Source organism: Astatotilapia calliptera, chromosome 14 (genome assembly GCF_964374335.1).
Source record: "Astatotilapia calliptera chromosome 14, fAstCal68.1, whole genome shotgun sequence".
In the NCBI taxonomy this organism is placed as follows: Eukaryota; Metazoa; Chordata; class Actinopteri; order Cichliformes; family Cichlidae; genus Astatotilapia; species Astatotilapia calliptera.
In genome coordinates this window covers 32463671-32486227 of record NC_137435.1, presented here as the reverse complement: position 1 = coordinate 32486227, position 22557 = coordinate 32463671, and the positions used below count along the sequence as shown (strand labels likewise).

At 42.3% G+C, this 22557-nt stretch overlaps 1 protein-coding gene across 2 annotated transcripts in view; it reads left to right on the top strand.

Moving 5' to 3' along the window:
- Positions 1-1029: 1029 nt before the first annotated feature.
- Positions 1030-22557, top strand: part of numbl (NUMB like endocytic adaptor protein) — a 71289-nt gene continuing 49761 nt past the window's right edge. The window contains exon 1 of one of the 2 annotated variants that reach the window (XM_026191458.2): positions 1030-1496. Coding sequence is in view for 1 of the 2 variants with exons in the window: in XM_080289288.1 (XP_080145414.1) it covers positions 19731-19750 (20 nt within the window). In the remaining variant the exon portion in view is untranslated. Of the gene's footprint in view, positions 1497-19582; positions 19751-22557 lie in introns of those variants that run through there. The other variant, XM_080289288.1, reaches the window with a different exon arrangement.

The following is a 22557-nucleotide window of genomic DNA, read 5'->3' as shown; positions in this document are numbered from 1 at the left end:
GTCACAAAATTTAAATCATCTCAAACTGGTTTCTTGAAACTGACAGTCAGTTTAATCTGTAGTCACCAGATCTCAATCCAACAGTGCACCATTGAGAGTGAGAGCTTCCAGCTGACAAATATGCAGCAACTGTGTGATGCTGTCATGTCAATATGGACCAACATCTGTGAACATCGTGAAGGGCTAACATCTGTTTTCACGACTTTGCTGAATCTGTGCTACAAAAAATGAAAGAAGTTCTGAAGGAAGGTCTGATCTGGTGCTAGGAAAGTGTAACTAATAAAGCAGCCATGCGTTCAGTATGGACTTTTTAACATTTAACAATCTACGAACTTTCTACATCATTGCTTCACAATATGTAAAATACTGTGTTCTTAAAAATCTTTGAAGAGAAAGTGCTTGTAATCTTGGATAAATTCAGTGTTAATTTAACTACATTTGCAAAATATAGTTAAAATTTTGTGCCTTGCTAAAATGGGCGGGTGTCCTCTTAGGGCGGAGATATCAAACTTGTGGGCCACATACAGCCCACTTTGATGTTAAGTGGGCTGAACCAGCAAACCTCCCCCTTCTGTCAGTGTAAAGTAATTTAACTAAACATTTAATTGCATTTAATACAAGAAAAAGAAATGTAATTTCAACAGTGGGTATCAGTTGTTGTACATGAAAAAGAAATGCAGTTGTAGTAAATGAAAGACATCTGTCAGAACAAATAAACACATTTGTAAAATGACAGAAAAACGTTCTGGTAGCTCACTGCCCAGACATATTTCACATTCATTCACTGACAATGAAGCTAAAAGTGGGCTGGACTGGAGTCTTTGTCGGCCGATTCTGGCCCCCGAGCCTTATGTTTGACACCTGTGTTTTAGGGAGGCACGGGGACTTTCTTAAAACAGGGCTATAGTAAACCGTGAATCACAGCAGGTTAGATGCCGCACGGTGGCGCAGTAGAGCAACAGAACCACAACGCTGTGCTTTTTTTTCTTTTCTGGAAAACATCAATGGGAAGAGTAGATTTGCATGTCCGGCCGTCTGTGCCAATGGGCGCACTGGGAAGGCTGGGTTAGCGGGTGGAGCCGGGGGAAGCAGCCCAGTAAGTGCACAGTCAACAACCAAAGCATCCGAGATTACTACACCGATTCCACCGAAATCAGCCCCCCCTCCCGAAACCCCGAGTCGGTGCCTTTTTGGGGAAATATCGCTTTGATTGCACGAATAAGACAGACTCTCTGCTTTTTTAATTTTTAAAAAAAAAATTGTGCCTGCGTGTTTATGTGTGTGTGCGTTTGTGTGTGTAGGCTACGCCGACCAGGTTGTTTTGCGGCTCCACGTCGCCTCCACTCCATCGCTTTGGTAGTGCGGATGAAGAGGGGATTTTTGTGAAATTACACATTCCGCCTGATTCTCGTACAGGGCTAATTTATTTGTGTCCGAGGTCCTGGATTTACACAGAGGAGGAGGAGCGGGGAGCCGATCATCCGTCGTTCTCTTGGGTGAGTTCACTGGATTCGCGTCCAATCTGGCATCCCGATTTACTGACACTTCCAGCCTTATTTAGCAATCCGGTAATGTCTCCATAACGACTGGACCCACAACCAAGAATGGAGCCATCCACTCAGCGTGCGTTTAAATTCTTGATGTAAATAGTTTGGGAGCTGATTTAATGTTTCATTGGAAGTGCACCGCTCTGATATGGACCTCGCCAGCGGGCCCATATATGTGAAATGAATGAAATGTGGCAGCCTTGGTCTTTATGATAACAGCTCACAGCTGTGATCCATCACCAAAGACCACAACTACACTGTGCCTGGACTCTGATCGACTCTTTCACGCCAACTGCGTGCGCACAGGTTGTCTAATTGTGCAGGAGTCTCCAGATAATGCTCTAAAAATTTAAGAAAAACTCCAACTTTATTGTTGTATTGATGATCTATAGGTGTTATAACCACCCTATTACAGCATTTGTGGTCTGGAAATCAGCTTTATTTGATCTTTAGTGGCAAGGTGAATGAGATAATGTGTTATTGATTGAACTGAAAGTAGTAACTTATTGGTTCATGGGATTGTTTTAGTTTTAGCCAACCTCAGCTTGTGTGCAGAGGCCAATATTTCCATGCATCTCCAGGATTTTCTGCATTATCTCTCCATTGCATCACACCATGTGGGGAATCGTGCCTTTTGGGCGTGTTTGCATCATTTTCAAAGTTTTCTTCCAAGGGTGTATCTTTCTTTGTCTCATTGCTGCTTGTTGTGTTTTGGAAAGAATGTAAAGACGGGGGGCAAAGGATGCAAAGTGCATCGAGAACAGTGACACAATGCAAATTACATACATGCACACGCAAAGCGTGGCACATACCTTCGTACATAGGGCTGGGTAATGCATGCAGCTCTATTGACTGTGGAGCTCCATCTGTTCCATGACATGGCATTCCTCAGACAGGCAGTCATGCTGTTAGGGCTGGTCTGTGCTGACCCACTGGCTCAGAGTGAGGACACAGGAGTCACTTAGGGTGTGTTAAAAGCGTAGTACTCTTAGAGTACTAGTAGAGAGGGGCGCAGACTGTCTCCTGCCATTGGTCCTAGACTATTTGCATGTGCAGCTGGAGGGTAACGCTTAAGTTGAGGCTTGTGGGGCTAGTCTCAGTCATGGATTAAGCTACAGCATGAGGAGTTTGTTTTGGAGTGTGTTCTGTAATGAGGCATGATTTGATTTAGAGGTGTGGCTAAAATATGGTAAGGTTTAGTCCACACCTGCAACTTACTTGAGGTTAGGTTTGTGAGTGAAGCTGAATGGAGAATAAGTGGAATCTACAGTTATGGTTTCAGGATGGAGAACAGGAAAAAAACAAAACATGTTTGCTCCAAAGTTTGGCTTAGAAAGGCTGGAACGGGCCTGGGGCAAGTGACTCTAGAGGACTGATGATTAGATTTATGATGAGGCTGAAAAGAAGGGTTTGTGTGGTTAAAAGATCAGATCTCAGTTTGGTGTAAAGAAGGGCTAGTGCAGTCTAGCTACGGGACCTGAACGAAGAACAGATTGGTTTAGAGACTGGCTGTAGAGGTTGTAGTTTTGGGACAATCTGAAGCTTGAGACATACTAACGTGATCTGGGACTTCAACTAATGAAGGAGAACACGCGATTAAAAGGTGGGGCTGGAAGAAGTTTGCTCTAGGGATGTGACTAGAGGCACGCTATGTCTCCAGAGCCGAGGTAAGCTGGAGATCCAGGGATGGAAGAGAGCGAGTGACAGAGAGGGAGGAGTGGCAACTCTGGAAGTCCAAACCAAGTGACTGCTGAACATAAATCGCCTCTGATGTAACTAATCACTGCTGCACTTCAGTCATCACAACTAGAACATAATTACACCGCCCCCATATACACAGCAGCACACACACACACACATCAATGCATAGACACACACACACACACTCCATTTCCCCTCAGACCATTTCCCCTGTCCTCGAGCTCTGATTGCTGCATTAGGACTTGGCTGTCTTTTGTTTTCCACATACACGCACACACGCACATAAACGCACAAGGGGGAGGGTTGGGCCAGCTGAAACCACAATACAGGGGGGCGCAAAGGTCATCCAGCTGGCCAATCAGAGCGATGTCTGGGTTAGCTGGTAGTGGAGGAGGGCGTTGCTCCCCCCCTTTGTGCTGGTCAGGGTGGGTCTCCTAAACAAGCAGCACCACTTCCAGCCCCGTCCCCGCTACTGCCGGCCCGGCAGCAAGGCCGTGCTTCCTCAGGGCAAAGTACAGCAGCCCCTGGCGACTGTGTGGGACTGCAGGTTAGGGTCTTTTTTAGGTTGTAGAGGAAATCCTTTCTTAGTTTGTGAATAGTTTGAAGATCTTTTGTAAATGCTTCTTCAAAACTTGATTTGTTGCTGAGAAAGATTACAAGTATGAAAAGTTATGACTGAAACTATAAATTATGTGTGGAGCGCCACTGAGGTGTTTATTCCAAATTGACTGCAGTGCTGCTCGGTGACTGCTTGTGTAAAGAGGATTTTTTTCTTCTTCTGCTGTGTGCACAGCAGTTGTGATGTGTGGGTGTTAATGAATGAAAGCAAAAAAAAAAAAAAAATACTCCACAAATAAAGCCCGTAAATTGATTACAGAATTCTGCTTCTGCTGGCAGGATTAATTTAGAGAACCAGATTTTAAATAATGAGATTTGGCGTACCCCGAAGACGCTGAGGAGAGGAAGGATGGAGGGAGGAAACGCTCTGAGTCGGGTGCCCGGATAGAAAGGTGGGGTGAGAAAAGCTAAGGAGAGGCAGGAAGTCCGAGGAGGTGCGGGAAGAAAGTGATAAACCAAACAGGAGGAGGTTCAAAATGTGGGAATGAGCTGTGAAGGCCATCGCTGGGTATTACGGTTCCTTTGAGGGATGTTTGGATGTGACCACGTCAGGCTGAGCAGAACCTCTGATCCAGAAGATGTCATCACATGCATGTTTCTACAAACAAACACACACATACACACACTGCTTTCTGATGCCTAAGTGCCTCCAGTGTGTGCTGAGTGGGCTTATCTGATTTCTGAAGGCTAGTTAAATGCAACCACTCCTATCTACCATATAGCCCCATTACTGCACGCACTAATGGCATGCTCACAGTACAAAGACATGGTGCTATAGTTTTTATTTTGTATGCGAGTATGTTCGTGTGCACATGTTGTGCTCCTACCAGTGCGTATTACGTTGAGTCTGGATTGATAAACGAGTGAAGGGATGGATTTGAATGCCCGTCTAGTGGACGCTCATGTGTGAAGGCAGCAATTTGTGTTTTCTCAGTTTGTTTGACCATGCATGCGCGTAAAGGGATGCTGACTGGCTTGTGTGTGTGTGTGTTCGCCTGTTTCCTTGGCAATCAGCAGTTTGTCTTTGCTTCAGTGGCGTTTTTCTCTGCAGATAACAAGAAAAGTGGAAATGGGTCTTTCTCAGCAACCGCAACTCCGAGTGGAGAACTCATCACAACTAATAACTGTCACTCGGAGCAGCCAGGGTTGCATTTAAAAAAAAAAAAAAATCTCATTGCTCTCTCTCTCTTTATTTTTTTTGATGACCTATTTTAGCCCGTTTAGCTGTTGAAGCTCAGATGCAATATTGCGATAAGGAACCTGCGTCTAAAAATACCTGAAATGAAAAGAAAAAAAACATCCCACCACATCCTCTCCCTTAGGGGTTGGTTTGATCTATATCCCTTTCCAGGCTTTTAGCAGCTGCTCTTCTTGCTGCCCAATTGTTTTTATGTGGTTTGTTCCAAATTGCACCTAGAAGCCACTGAACAAATGTCCAGTATTGAACACTTTTGATACATTTTTGTAACGAGAGGTTTTTCACAGTCTCGGGGTCAAACTGTGGTGGAATCGCCAAATAACCAATTTAAAAAACATAAATCAGAACATTTAGTACCGTGTTGAAACAGCCTCAACAGTTTGCACATTCTGTTCTTCTTCTTCTTCTAACCCTTTCATCCCCAGCATGTCCGCCTTCACTACGTCCTTTTCCTCCTGCCTGGCAGCTTCATATTCAGCATGCTTTTTTCCATTGCATCCACTCTCCCTCCTGTGCACATGTCCAACCCTGAGCGACCTGAGCTGTCCCTCTGATGTCCTCATTTCTAATCCATCCATTCTGCTCACCCCCAATGAAATCTGACCATCTCCAGCTCCACCTCCTCCTTTTTGTCAGTGCCAGCATCTCCAAACCGTACATCACAGCAGGTCTCACTACCATCTCGTAAACCTTCCCGTTTCCAAAGCACGGCACAGAGCCTCATGGATTACAGCTATTCTTGGATTCCATGTAACTGTGTGAAAAAAGTTAGGATTGCATGACAGGAACTCTTCCATGTGATCTGTGCAGAGATACTAAATGAGCCCGGGCGGCCTGCGTGGACCGTAGTGCCTCAGATGAACGTAGGCATTGTTAGTTTCAAATCTGGAGTTATTTACAGTTACCACAGCCCACCTACAATCACTTTCCTCCTTGCCTGCACAGTTTTCTGTGTGCGTGCTGCAGACACGGTTTAAAATGATGCAGGCTTCTCCGCTGCACAATTTTAGAGCAATGCAGAGCGAGAGAAATTGTTAGCGATAGAAAGAACCCAAGTTAAATCTTCCAGAGCACAGAGGGGCCCATTCACTGTGTGAAGAAAGTGTTTGAGGGAGATTGGGGGGTGAGATGGGGTGGGTTAGATGAGAGGGGTGACTACACTTAAAGCGGTGTGCATCTGTGCAGACTGTGTTGCAATAGGCAGTCAGAGAGGCAGAGTGGCAGAGGACATACGAGAGGAATCAAACTCTGTTTTCGTGCCTCTGTACGTTCGAGTGCGTGCGGCTCAGAGGGGGCACAGAGGCTACTTCCAGCTAAAACACAAGAATGAGTCACCGGAGAGAAACGCATCAGCGTCTGCTCTGTGGCTCAGTGAACATGTATGATTCTGTGTACATGTACAGCAGTGCGCTCATCAAAAGCTGTTTAAAAAGTCTGCACAGGCTAGGCCCTCGGTTTGCGCAGCCTTTAAATGAAATACTTACGGAGTTTATAGATTCTTAGAGCAGTGTGCAGAGCCCGACTAAAGAAATCATCCAGATTAATGAACCAGCTGACATTAGCTCATTGCGGATACGGTGAAATCCTTTCAGTAGATATCCGAGACACTGGGAAACATTTTATTATGCATAAAGCTGTTAGCTCCACATCTGAATGTGATTAGGACAATTTAGATGAAAGTGAAAAACAGCAGTTTTACTTGCATTCAAGCAGTTCCTTAGTGTTTGTAGCTGGATCAAAAGAACTCTTTGAAAATATCAATTTAGAACAACCAAAAATACTTCATTAGCTCTCAAAGGTTAACCCCACACTAGCTTCCAATAACTTACAGTATAATCCTCACAGCTTCATAGTCAAAAATAATCACTGTTTATCTCAAACTGGACCTTCAGTTCATTCACTGACTGTAACAGGCAGTGTAACATCCTTCCCCCTTCCTTTAAGTTCACTTTCTTCTGATTGGTTGCCCCTCCAAACAGAAGGTTTAGACAGCTGGTTCTTTGCACTTGAGGTGGTAATATTAGGATGTCCCCTCTATCATACAGAGCCCAAAAAGTTGTTGGAAAAAGAGCTTTTAGCTCTCAGGGAGAACTTGCGCGTACACTGACCTATTATTTGAAGCTTGCGACACACAGCCATGTAAATATTGATGAGTAATGAATGTCATTTTGAGTTTTTATAAATTCAGCATCTTACACTACACACTGTAGTAACCCATGCATTTCTTGAAGGAAAAACTGTGGAAATCAGTTTAAGGTGTGACGTCTGAAAACAAAAGTACCCGAGGGAGCCGTGCAGACCCAAGAAAACACTCTAAGCAATACCAGTCCAGTGATATAGATAATGTCCCAATACATTTTAGATGGCGCCCAAACAGTTTTTGCAGAGGATAAAGTAAAATATCAGTAACAAGTGGACGTGTAAAAATGGCGCCCTGAGAAATGAAAAATAAGTGCTAAATAAGCTGCACGTGTTTCTTTGGCCTGTGCGAACCAGTTTGTGTCACTCCCGCTACACTGCGCTCGTAAAACGTACGACGGCACAGTGAATGTGCCAGCGAGGCTTTCGCTTTATAAAACATCCTCTCTGTTTACTGGTGCTATGACTCATGGTTGCTATAGTGAGGAGGCTCTGACAGCAACGCAGCTGATTAGGAGCATCTGACTCCACATGACTGTACCCCCCTTCATCTCTCTCTGTCTCTGTGCCTCCACCGGTCCGTCTCTCTTTCTCTCTCTGGAGTTCTGCATCTTTCCATTTCTTGCTCTGTTGCTATCTTTTCACTCGCTTCTCCTTTCCTTTATTTCCACTGTTCGCCTCGCGCCTTTCCTTCCCCTTTGTTTTATTCCTGCAGCACTCATCAACCTTTAATATAGCTCGTATAGATTTTCTTATTTCGACTGCTGCCCTTCACAGCTCCCTATCTTAAACTCTTATGACTTCTCTGATTTCTTTTACTCGTCTTTCAATCATCTCCATCTGTTTGTCTTTCTGTGGTGTCCAGCTTTACGCCAGATGCAGCTCACTCTCCGAGCTGCTGGCATCACGATCGCGATCAAGGGAGGAATAGCTGGAAAGGATCCCTCATGAAAGACAAGAGATTGTCCTTTTAATGCAAATGAGAAGTATTGTAGCACTGTAGCCAGGCGCTGTCACTTGGTGTTCGCTCGCTCTGTGGTAGAGTATCACTTCCTGTTCCTGCTCAAACACAGTGGTGTTTCTGAGTAGCTTATTTGCTTAGCGATTTAATTAACAACTTTTAAATACATTCTTCTTTCATAGTATAATCTTCACGTGCTTCCTCCGAAGCACACTTTCTGTGTACTCACTACCTAATTTATAGCCAAAGTATTCACTCACTGTCTCTGTACTGTCTCGCTAGCCTAGCTTAGCTCGTAGCCGACTCATTAGCACCATGGCTACTTCACCTGTCCCTCCTGCACTTTCTTGCTCATTGTGTCAGATGTTTAGTTACTCCTCGGCCTCCTTTAGCAGTAATGATATCTGTAACAAATGTAGCATATTTGCAGCGCTGGAGGCCAGGATTACTGAATTGGAGACTCGGCTTCGCACCCTTCATTCACCCGCAGCTAGCCAGGCCCCTGTAGCTGGTGCAGCCGAAAATAGCGTAGGCCCCGCTAGCTGTTCCCCGGCAGGTCCCAAGCAGCTGGGGAATCAGGGCGGCTGGGTCACGGTGAGGAGGAAGCATAGTCCTAAACAGAAGCCCCAGGTACACCACCAACCCGTTCATGTGTCTAACCGTTTTTCCCCACTCGGCGACACACCCGCCGGGGGTCAAACTCTGGTAATTGGCGATTCTGTTCTCAGACATGTGAAGCTAGAGACACCGGCAACCATAGTCAATTGTCTTCCAGGGGCCAGAGCAGGCGACATTGAAGGAAATTTAAAACTGCTGGCTAAGGGTAAACGTAAATTCAGTAAAATCATAATTCACGTCGGCAGTAATGACACCCGGTTACGCCAATCGGAGGTCACTAAAATCAATATTGAATCGGTGTGCAACTTTGCCAAAACAATGTCGGACTCTGTAGTTTTCTCTGGTCCCCTCCCCAATCAGACCAGGAGTGACATGTTTAGCCGCATGTTCTCCTTAAATTGCTGGCTGTCTGAGTGGTGTCCCAGAAACGATGTGGGCTTCATAGATAATTGGCAAACCTTCTGGAGGAAACCTGGTCTTGTTAGGAGAGACGGCATCCATCCCACTTTGGATGGAGCAGCTCTCATTTCTAGAAATATGGACAAATTTATTAAACCCCCCAAAATATGACTATCCAGAGTTGGGACCAGGAAGCAGAGTTGCAGTCTTACACGCTTCTCTGCAGCTTCTCTCCTCCTGCTACCCCCCCAAAAACCCATCTCCATAGAGACTGTGTCAGCTTCCAAAAAGACAAAAAACAAACTAAAAACCAGCAACAAACAACTTAAACATAAACAATCACAAAGAAAGAACAATACAGTATCCACATCTGAACCAAAGAGTAAAACAGTGAAATGTGGATTATTAAATATTAGGTCTCTCTCCTCCAAGTCTCTGTTAGTACATGACTTAATAATTGATCAACAAATTGATTTACTCTGCCTTACAGAAACCTGGTTGCAGCAGGATGATTATGTTAGTTTAAATGAATCAACACCCCCGAGCCATTCTAACTACCAGAAATCTCGAAGCACAGGCCGAGGGGGCGGTGTGGCAGCAATTTTTCACACCAGCCTATTAATTAATGAAAGACCAAGACAGACTTTTAATTCATTTGAAAGCCTGATGCTTAACATTGTCCACCCCAGCTGTGAAACTCAGAAACCAGTCTTACTTGTTATCATCTATCGTCCACCTGGGCCTTACACAGAGTTTCTGTCTGATTTCTCAGACTTTTTATCTGATTTAGTTCTGAGCTCAGATAAAATAATTATTGTGGGTGATTTTAACATCCATGTAGATGCTAAAAATGACAGCCTCAACATGGCATTTAATCTGTTATTAGACTCAATTGGTTTCTCTCAAAATGTAAAAGAACCCACCCACCACTTTAATCACACTCTAGATCTTGTTTTAACATATGGCATCGAACCTGAACATTTAACAGTGTTTCCTGAAAACCCTCTCCTGTCTGATCATTTCCTGATAACATTTACTTTTACAATAATTGATTACACAGCGGTGAAGAGTAGACTTTATCAAAGTAGATGTCTTTCTGAAAGCACTGTAACTAAGTTTAAGAATATAATCCACCCACTGTTATCATCTCCAATGCCCTGTACCAACACAGAGCAAAGCAGCTATCTGAACGCTACCCCAACAGAGGTCGATTATCTTGTTAATAATTTCACCTCCTCACTACGTACGACTCTGGATACTGTAGCTCCTGTGAAAACTAAGGCCTCAAATCAGAAGTACCTGACTCCGTGGTATAATTCTGAAACACGTACCCTAAAGCAGATGACTCGTAATCTGGAGAGGAAATGGCGTGTCACAAATCTAGAGGATCATCATTTAGCCTGGAGAAATAGTTTGCTGCTTTATAAGAAAGCCCTCCGCAAAGCCAGAACATCTTACTATTCATCACTGATTGAAGAAAATAAGAACAACCCTAGGTTTCTCTTCAGCACTGTAGCCAGGCTGACAAAAAGTCAGAGCTCTTTTGAGCCAACCATCCCTTTAACGTTAACTAGTAATGACTTCATGAACTTCTTCACAAATAAAATTTTTATCATTAGAGAAAAAATTACCAATAATCATCCCACAGATGTAATATTATCTACAGCTACTCTTAGTACCATTGATATTAAGTTAGACTCTTTTTCTCCAATTGATCTTTCTGAGTTAACTTCAATAATTACTTCCTCCAAACCATCAACGTGTCTTTTAGACCCCATTCCTACAAAACTGCTCAAAGAAGTCCTGCCATTAATTAATTCTTCGATCTTAAATATGATCAACCTATCTCTAATAATCGGCTATGTACCACAGGCCTTCAAGCTGGCTGTAGTTAAACCTTTACTCAAAAAGCCATCTCTAGACCCAGCAGTCTTAGCTAATTATAGGCCAATCTCCAACCTTCCTTTCATATCAAAAATCCTTGAAAGAGTAGTTGTCAAACAGCTAACAGATCATCTGCAGAGGAATGGTTTATTTGAAGAGTTTCAGTCAGGTTTCAGAGCTCAGCACAGCACAGAAACAGCTTTAGTGAAGGTTACAAATGATCTTCTTATGGCCTCTGACAGTGGACTCATCTCTGTGCTTGTCCTGCTAGACCTCAGTGCAGCGTTCGATACTGTTGATCATAATATCCTATTAGAGCGATTAGAACATGCTGTAGGTATTACAAGTACTGCGCTGCAGTGGTTTGTATCATATCTATCTAATAGACTCCAATTTGTGCATGTAAATGGAGAGTCCTCTTCACACACTGAGGTTAATTATGGAGTTCCACAGGGTTCAGTGCTAGGACCAATTCTGTTTACATTATACATGCTTCCCTTAGGCAGTATCATTAGAAGACATAGCATACATTTTCACTGCTATGCAGATGACACCCAGCTCTATCTGTCCATGAAGCCAGATAACACACACCAATTAGTTAAACTGCAGGAATGTCTTAAAGACATAAAGACCTGGATGGCCGCTAACTTTCTGCTTCTTAATTCAGATAAAACTGAGGTTATTGTACTCGGCCCTGAAAATCTTAGAAATATGGTATCTAATCAGATTCTTACTCTGGATGGCATTACCTTGGCCTCCAGTAACGCGGTGAGGAACCTTGGAGTCATTTTTGACCAGGACATGTCCTTCAACGCACATATTAAACAAATATGTAAGACTGCTTTCTTCCATTTGCGCAACATCTCTAAAATTAGAAATATCCTGTCTCAGAGTGACGCGGAAAAACTAGTTCATGCATTTATTACTTCCAGGCTGGACTACTGTAATTCATTATTATCAGGATGTCCAAAAAACTCGCTGAAAAGCCTTCAGCTAATCCAAAATGCTGCAGCAAGAGTCCTGACAGGGACTAGAAAGAGAGAGCATATTTCTCCTGTTTTGGCTTCCCTTCATTGGCTTCCTGTTAAATCCAGAATTGAATTCAAAATCCTGCTCCTCACATACAAGGTCTTAAATAATCAGGCCCCATCTTATCTTAATGACCTTGTAGTACCATATCACCCTATTAGAGCGCTCCGCTCTCGCTCTGCAGGCCTACTTGTTGTTCCTAGAGTATTTAAAAGTAGAATGGGAGGGAGAGCCTTCAGTTTTCAGGCCCCTCTTCTGTGGAACCAGCTTCCAGTTTGGATTCGGGAGACAGACACTATCTCTACTTTTAAGATTAGGCTTAAAACTTTCCTTTTTTCTAAAGCATATAGTTAGGGCTGGACCAGGTGACCCTGAATCCTCCCTTTGTTATGCTGCAATAGATGTAGGCTGCCGGGGGATTCCCATGATGCATTGAGTTTTTCCTTTCCAGTCACCTTTCTCACTCACTATGTATTAATAGACCTCTCTGCATTGAATCATATCTGTTATTAACCTCTGTCTCTCTTCCACAGCATGTCTTTATCCTGTCTTCCTTCTCTCACCCCAACCGGTCGCAGCAGATGGCCGCCCCTCCCTGAGCCTGGTTCTGCCGGAGGTTTCTTCCTGTTAAAAGGGAGTTTTTCCTTCCCACTGTCGCCAAAGTGCTTGCTCATAGGGGGTCATATGATTGTTGGGTTTTTCTCTGTATCTATGAAGCGCCTTGAGGCGACTTTTGTTGTGATTTGGCGCTATATAAATAAAATTGAATTGAATTGAATTGAATTATTAATAAAGATACAGATTTCACGAAGGAAGTAAGAATAACCTATTAAAAAACCCTCACACCACAACTATTAACCACAATTGAATCACCCTGCTGTTGAGACTGAAATAACCTATTACCCATCTTATCACCCACTGTGCCGAGTACCACAGACACGCTCTAAATCTTCATGGGGAAATTATAGCAATGCCACTGAATACTGTTGAGTGTACCTCACAAGAGCACAGCGAGATAACATGATAATGTTTGTAGTAAAATTAGCAGTTACATAAGGGATATTTGTAGAGTTTCAGGAATGAAAGGAAGACCTCGTCAGCAGACTACAACCAGAAGAAAAATCCTTATTAGCAGACTAGAAAAAGCTCTAGAGTGTAGAAATAAAAATATCACTCAGTAGCCTGTATTCCTCTCTCCGTATAAAGCAATAGGTTAATGTTTTAGAAAATGTGCTTCACAGTATTAATGAGAGTTAAAATGTGTTAAAATGTGAGTCAAAATAAAAAGCTCCAGCAGCAGCACGAGGTTGGCGTAGGTTCTCATAAAACACCGGGGGAAATGACTCTTGTAACGCCTACACAGATCAAAACGATCCTGCTGGAACCTCTTAAAAACATTATTTGAATCACATCATTATATAATCAAGCAAGAAAGTTTCTATAAACAGTTGCTTCATTTTTGTTTTTGTATAAAAAGTATTTCACTGGGATTTTTGTGATCCACTGTATAGTTTAAATCGTCTTTTTTTAATCAAACTGGCATTTTGATTTTAAAAAATACCATATTATGAAGTAACATAGACATGTAACTGCACTGTGGGTAATATAATTTACTGTTTTCCCAACTTAAAAATAAAAACAGCTACAGTTTTTTTTTTTTTAATTTAGCAACAGGTACAGCATCATACTGAAGCCACCCCTGTGTGTGGACGCAGGGTCTGTAACTCAGAAACCAGCTGCACCCATGGTGTCACAGCTTGGACAAGAAAATGCACAACGACCAATTCAGAAGAATTCAGGACTATATAACCACAAAATTTATACAAACCTTTGATTAAAATAAAAAGATTTAATCATATATGAAATATTTAGTCACTTAACATATTTAAGTTACATTTACACTTGTTCGATAAAGTGTAGAGCTAGGCTAGCAGCCTCACCTCAGTGTCTCTAAAACCAACTAATTAAAAAATTATAACAGCTGACATTCAGTGTAACTTTGTGCGCTCCTTGTGTCATTCAAATTATGCTTAAAACTGTTTAAAAGAAATTGTATCGTACAGAGACAGACTCCTTTTGGATCCCAATTAGTGCTACATAGAGCTGGGCGATAGAACGATAACGATATGTATTGCGAAATAACTTTTTCTCGATAGAAAAATTTAACTATTGCGATAGGCCTCACCGCTCTTGTCCTCTTAAAAAAAAATAAAGAAGAACAGCCAATCCAAATTAAGTAGCGCAGAGCCGAACCAATCACAGCCGCAGCGTCACGTCACGTGACTCGTTATATTATCCATTTTTGATCTGTTGCCACGAACGTCGCACTCGCTTACATCATTGTCATGAGACACTCTCGCAATAAAATCACGGTTTTAGTAACGCAGTAACGCAGCGTGCTTACGGGAAAGTAACAGTAATCTAATTACCTTTCTAATTACCTTTTTTGCAATCCCTTACTTTACTTGTTACTTGAAAAAAGTAATTGGATTACAATAACGCGTTACTTGCAACGTGCTACTGCCCATCTCTGCCAACAATAGACGGCGTAAAAAAACGGACAGCTCTACTGAGACAACATCCTTTTTGTTTGCGAAGTCTTAAGATGAGGGTTTCTTCCATCTTGGCTTAAAAGAACCAGATTTGACAAAGAAGGTTGAGGACTGTGAGACTGCTCGCTCATTGGCTAAAGACTTGTCAATCGCAAGTCATTAACCAACTGCATACCTTGGATAAATGAGTGACTGAGACAATAAACTCACCAGGAAAGTGTTTATGCGTATCAAGACAGAGCGAGGTTTTATCTACGCCTGGATTTCTTTTTGCAACCACAACTATCGCCATCTGGTGGCCTTGAGATAGAATGCAGGTTTAAAGGACTTTCGAATCTGCTTCAATTTTTTGACCCAGAAGCTATGTCCATCTTTATACCATTTGTGACCCTGAAGCATTGTCGTCCTTTCCCTTTTCTCTTCCTTGTGTGTTGTGCAACCTATGGACACCCCCACAGGTGTCCATAGATATTATTGTGTTTATTATATATTATTCATCAAGTTATACATACAACATATAAAGCAGCATTAGCATCATAAAAGTACAAGAATATGTTTTTTTCACCTATTATTTCATAATACATCGTCTATAGATAATAAGTATTTTCACAGCATAAAATACCCTCCCATTCTAAAAAGTCGCATGCTCATATGCTTGAAATTTTGTGGAGTAACCTGCTATATATTCTGTCCCCTGCAACAGCAGAACTACACAAACAGGGAAATGGACTCCAAATCTTCCAAACTGCTTTTCTCATGTCAGTATTTGCAGTGGCAGATGGATGAGGCTGCAGGCCAAGAGGAGAGGAGCGAGGTGAGGAGCCATTGTAGGCGCTGGAAAGATGGACGGGGAGATGAAAAGAGGGCAAGATGGAGGAGGGAGAGGTGTCTTGTTTCGCAGGCGAGCTGCACTAAAATGCCATAGTGGGGGAAAAAAACCAAACAAGCATATGGGAGATGAAGATTATTGATAGCGTTAGCATTTAGAGTGGATTGTTCCTGTCGTGACTGCTTATGGGCTGCGAGACAAATACTTTGTGAAAAGTGTAATAGAAAGCAACATTGTGATTGATTGCTGGTACCTGCGCAAGTACCATATTGGACAATATACAACTAATAGGCTGTGCCTGACCCTTTCTCTACACTCTATCTCTCACATTTCTCTCCTGATTCTTGTTATAATGTCTTTTTCCCGTTTCCTCGTAGCCCTCAGTTAAAAAGGACCCTCCTTTTTTTCTGCTCTTTATCAGTCTCAGTTTTCTCTCTTTCCTTTCTTCATTTGTCTCACTTCCCCCTCCTCCCTCTGCCTCTTTTGGCCACGGGAAGTGGCAGTCTTTGCCTGCTTGCTCCCAGAGGAACAGACCTGCCTTTGTCTGTCTTCACTGTAGGAAGATGAGTAGCCAGTCCACCCAGTAAACCCAGTAAGTCCAGTAGGAGTGAGGGGGTTGTCTGTGGCGAGCCAGCCACCTAGAACGCCTGTAAATCAGCCAGCCACTCAAGCCAGGGCCTTTCAAGGTCTGTACAGCCAGCCAGCCAACTAGGTATTATGTCAGACACTCACGACTATTAGAAGGAGTGGACAGGGAGGCACAGTGGAGATGGAGACAGAGACTCCAAGCGCATTTGAAATGTACAATGGCTTTGAAATCTGAACAGCGATACGTACATTTCCAATGCCTGGAGGAAAAACCCAAAATGTGAAATTATTGCAGCATAATTTGTTACCTCATGCCAAGAACTGAGAGCAACCAGTGGGAACTGTCAGATGATCTAAAACACCATATGACATGTACGACCTGTTTATGCCTGTTTCTGTGGAATATAATTAGATGATTTATTTGGTAATAGTCAACTTTAACAAAAAACACTGACGCATGTGTGTGAGAAAGGGAAATAAAAGCAGCGCTATGATGTACAGATACATGTACAGATGTGAGCTGCAGGGAGATTTGCCAGTGTTTGTTTTCACATGAAGAGGCATTAAAACATTAAGTTAATTCAGCTATTTCCTCAATAAGGCTAACACCTCTGCCCGCACTAAAGCAGTGCCTTATTATTATTATCAGCAAAACAAAATTCAAGTTACATTTGTCTCTTATCACTAAGCTTTAATTTAAACAAAATATTGCTTTAAATGTTGAAGAATTACAGCAATTCCTTTTTTTTAAAGTTTCCCCAATTTTTGCTTGTTTAAATATAATCGGACACTAGAGTCAAAATCTGTTTCATGGACAGCTGTGGGATATCCTCATTATATCATTATTAATGAATTAAGCTGGGAAAAGCTCTACAATTCATTCCAAGGGTGGCGTTGGCATTTGGAAGCTGTTGCTGTGAATTTACTAAATGTCATCAAAGAAGTCTGAAACAGGCCATGTGAGGATGCAATCCATCAAACAGATAGTGGGAACAGAAAAGCAAACAGGCCTGGATGTCCATACAGGGAGTGCAGAATTATTAGGCAAATGAGTATTTTGTCCACATCATCCTCTTCATGCATGTTGTCTTACCCCGAGCTGTATAGGCTCGAAAGCCTACTACCAATTAAGCATATTAGGTGATGTGCATCTCTGTAATGAGAAGGGGTGTGGTCTAATGACATCAACACCCTATATCAGGTGTGCATAATTATTAGGCAACGTCCTTTCCTTTGGCAAAATGGGTCAAAAGAAGGACTTGACAGGCTCAGAAAAGTCAAAAATAGTGAGATATCTTGCAGAGGGATGCAGCAGTCTCAAAATTGCAAAGCTTCTGAAGCGTGATCATCGAACAATCAAGCATTTCATTCAAAATAGTCAACAGGGTCGCAAGAAGCGTGTGGAAAAACCAAGGCGCAAAATAACTGCCCATGAACTGAGAAAAGTCAAGCGTGCAGCTGCCAAGATGCCACTTGCCACCAGTTTGGCAATATTTCAGAGCTGCAACATCACTGGAGTGCCCAAAAGCACAAGGTGTGCAATACTCAGAGACATGGCCAAGGTAAGAAAGGCTGAAAGACGCTGAACAGGACACACAAGCTGAAACGTCAAGACTGGGCCAAGAAATATCTCAAGACTGATTCTTCTAAGGTTTTATGGACTGATGAAATGAGAGTGAGTCTTGATGGGCCAGATGGATGGGCCGTGGCTGGATTGGTAAAGGGCAAAGAGCTCCAGTCCGACTCAGACGCCAGCAAGGTGGAGGTGGAGTACTGGTTTGGGCTGGTATCATCAAAGATGAGCTTGTGGGGCCTTTTCGGGTTGAGGATGGAGTCAAGCTCAACTCCCAGTCCTACTGCCAGTTTCTGGAAGACACCTTCTTCAAGCAGTGGTACAGGAAGAAGTCTGCATCCTTCAAGAAAAACATGATTTTCATGCAGGACAATGCTCCATCATACGCGTCCAAGTACTCCACAGCGTGGCTGGCAAGAAAGGGTATAAAAGAAGAAAAACTAATGACATGGCCTCCTTGTTCACCTGATCTGAACCCCATTGAGAACCTGTGGTCCATCATCAAATGTGAGCTTTACAAGGAGGGAAAACAGTACACCTCTCTGAACAGTGTCTGGGAGGCTGTGGTTGCTGCTGCACGCAATGTTGATGGTGAACAGATCAAAACACTGACAGAATCCATGGATGGCAGGCTTTTGAGTGTCCTTGCAAAGAAAGGTGGCTATATTGGTCGCTGATTTGTTTTTGTTTTGTTCTTGAATGTCAGAAATGTATATTTGTGAATGTGGAGATGTTATATTGGTTTCACTGGTAAAAATAAATAATTGAAATGGGTATATATTTGTTTTTTGTTAAGTTGCCTAATAATTATGCACAGTAATAGTCACCTGCACACACAGATATCCCCCTAAAATAGCTAAAACTAACAACAAACTAAAAACTACTTCCAAAAACATTCAGCTTTGATATTAATGAGTTTTTTGGGTTCATTGAGAACATGGTTGTTGTTCAATAATAACATTATTCCTCAAAAATACAACTTGCCTAATAATTCTGCACTCCCTGTAGAAGACAAAGGTAGTAGATGATGACAGGATCCTTTCTATGGTAAAGAAAAATATAACATCTGGACTTTAGTCTGCTCTACTCAAACTATAAAATAAATACAAAACTATTATTATACAACAATATGATAATGAATTTTAAGGTTAGAAATAAATCGCTTTGAAATCTAGAAGTTTCATTGCAATTTAGGATTAATTTTGGTCAGTACAGTCTTATTTATATAGCACCAAATCACAACAAAAGTCACCTCAAGTTGCTCTAATAATAAAGACAAAGGCCTAACAATCAAAGAGACCCCCTTTGAGCAAGCACTTGGCGACAGTGGGAAGAAAAAACTCTCTTTTAACAGGAAGAAACCTCCGGGCTCCGGGGGTGGGGGACAGCCATCAGCCTTAGCTGGTTAGAGGCCAGGGGATCAGTAGTTCCTTCACATCTAGGGATGGGTATCGAAAACCGGTTCTTGTTGAGAACCGGTTCCCACTGTTTCAATTCCTTGGAATCGTTTGCCACTTTTATAAACGATTCCCTTATCGATTCCAGTCGCCCCGAATGACGTCATCACGTTGAGTAGCGTCTTTTACCCAGTAGGAAACACAGCGCCTGAGCGGCACAAACGCTCAAAAGTTTGGTTACACTTTATGAGAAAGGATGACAACAGGGCAACGTGCAATACTTGCAAAGTAGAGATTTCATCAAAGGGAGGAAACACTACAAACATGCAAAAGCATTTGCTCAAAAAACACGCGATTGCGTTCAACGAATGTCGTGTTTTTGATCCGCTCCGGACTAGCGAAGCTCAACCCAGCAGCAGCGGTAGCGTTTCCACGTCCTCTCCCGTTAATACTGCAGGTAACTAATCAATTAGCATTGCACATTATGTTAGCGCGATTTACCTTATTACAAAACCTGCTATTACTGTGCGTTGCATTTAGATAACCATGATGAGAGAGACAGAGTCTGGCTGACTCAGATGCTGGCAGTTCTCGCTGCAGTCTACCGGTAGCGTCTCCTTTCAGGCCAGGATAGACGAATGTCACCGAGCAGTGTCTAAGTTTGTGGTCAAAGGCTTGCACCCATTTGCCACAGCAGATGCCTCCGATTTCACTTTGGTAAGTGAATGTGTTTAATTGTAGGCAGGGACATTACTGGATATTCTTGTGTAATTGCTACAGAATAATTTATGTTAAACTTTGTTATTGCTACAGGAGAATATTTATTTTATTATTTTACATATACATTTTTTTTCCTGGGGACCCTGTGACACCCCATTGAAGAGCCGTAGGCTGTGGATCTCTTAAGATCTCACTGTTGGGTTTGTAAGGCCATGTTACTCCTAAATTTCTATCTTGTTCAAAGAGAAGATATAAAACACAGTTCTAAGCTAATCGACTTTAGTGTTCTCCTTTTTAAAAAAAAAGAATCGATAAGAGAATCGATAAGGAATCGAATCGTTAAACAGAATCGAAAATGGAATCGGAATCGTTAAAGGCTTATCAATACCCATCCCTATTCACATCTGAAAGTAATTATGTACAAAGTTTTTTTTTTTTTGTTGTTGTTGTTGTTGTTTTTTTCCTTTTTTTCATTTTCTTTAATTTAAAAAACAAAAATTCAACCTAATTCAATCTCCTTATGGTGACGAGGTACCTCGAAACTAGTATGTTCAAGACTTAAAACTCTTTATATAAGAATTTTCTCAAACGACAGTGGGGAAAATGAATGTGGATTTTCATTTCTAGAACTGGAGTCCTTAAAAAATGTGGGCGGCCACTATTGCTCTCTATTAGCTTAGTGCAAAGAGTTGCCAAATAGCTAGCTTGCCCTGTCCAACACTAAAATCTGTCCAGCATTTATAAAACTCATGTTGAATCTAACATGTAATAAAACAAACATAAGTCATAGCTTGTTTGTTTAAAATGGCCAAGTTGTTGAGAGAGCTAGCTAAAGCTGCCCTAAGCTAGCATCTTGCTAAGTGTTGTTTTTAGCATTGTAACTGTCAATAAAATGTTAAAAAAGTTGAAGCTAAAAGTTCCAGATTGTGGTACAGGGTGCCATCTCTTCCTGCCAAGCTAATTAAAGTAAGCTGATATCCATATTTGAGAGAAATACAGTGGTGGTGATTTTCTCATTTAGCTGTTCCTAACAGACAACATATTCCCCAAAATATGTCTCACTGAGTAAAGGGTTTGCGTATTACGATTACTGTTATTTACTTAATATTGCTGAAGTAGCCTTTTAGTTTTGGTTCTGATTTAGCAATGTGAGGAGTGACTCCTCAATAGCTAAATACACAGATAAACTTCATAAAAGAGAGGCACACAAACGTAATGAAACTATAATCCCGGCTTATTGACATCAAGTTTCTGAGCTATCTGTCTGTGCAAGTTACCATAAACACACTCCTCATTTAGAAAAGACTCCACTATCCACACAAACGTCCTCTCTTAACCACATAAAGAAACCAAAAACATTCAGTGACATTGATTTTCTATCATATTTCAAAGCTGAAACTGCTTTACATTGTTATGAACAATACGATCCTTCAGATATCATTTTCCCAGCTTTGTCTACACTCTAATATGACTCCAAATATGATGAAATCTAGGATAAAGCCACAGCGCTTTCTCTCTCTCTCTTTTTCTTTTCCAAAAATTATGTTTTAATGGATGAAGCTTCAAGCACCTCAGGCCTCAACAAGCCTTTACAAGGAGATCAATAGAAAGTATATAGACTGTCCTCCCACAGGCTATGTCTGCTCTCGCCTCAGATCACAGAGGAATATCGTGGTGATGCCAAGGCGACACCCAGCCAGTGTAATGTAGAAATGATTTGATGTAATGGGAACACTATGTTGTGATGAGGGGGGGGGCCTCTCTCCCTTCATCTCTCACCCCGTAGCACCCCTTCAGTCTCTGTAGAGCCGAGCTGTCCGAGGAGGTGAGAGCTCATTTGCTATTCTCTTTAAGTTCCCCTCCTTCCCTTGACATTACTCCTCGTCTCCTCTGCTTTCAAAGGCGAGGTACCAGTAGAGTGGCACGGTTTAAAAGAAGGAGAGGATGCTGGCCGAGGTGATAAGCAGTTGTGAGGAGAATGTAGATAAATGGCTGCAGGGTTGAATTGTCCGGCTCACCAGATGGCTGCTTGGTATGTGCAGGGAGAACAGACCAAGAGAGTCTAAACCAGAGATGTTGTTCCCTGGACCTTATGTTCGACACCTCTGGCCTAGACTTGTTTCCATAAGTGCATGGTTGCATGTTTACATGCCTTTGTCCTAGGATGCTCACTGCGCTCCACACAGGGAATGCGCTATTGCTCCCGCTCTGCATTCCTAAGGGCTAGAGGAAAATCTTAACCCCTTTTAACCCTACTTTTTAGCTGTTCACCAACTTTGAAGTTCCTTTTTTCCTTTTTTCTCTTCCTGCAATTCTCTCTCTCACACACACACACACACACACACACACACACACACACACACACACACACACACACACACACACACACACACACACACACACTAGACTACAGAAAGCATGTATTCAGTTTACACTGTGGCAGCCAAGTGTTGCTGTTCATGACTAGATATTTGCTCTTGCTGAGGTGCAGCTAAGTTGAGCGGTGCTTGCTTGATGGTGATGATGATGTGGCTGCAAAGTTGGCCTTGTTTTCATTTTTTAAAAAAAGGTATGTTGGAAGTTTTTTTTAGACTGTCATGCTCTTAGAACTGAGGAGGAAAACATCCTAGCGTGCTGGTTTCTCATCCTTGCCTTTCCTGTTCCCCTGAGACGTGACTTGATGGACAGATCCCAGCCCACAGAGCAGTTGCATGTTCACCAGCTGCCTGTGAAGTGCAGGACTGTTTATGCAACGCTGTCTGTGTCTGTGCACCACAGCAGCTCCACTTTCAAACCATGTCCTA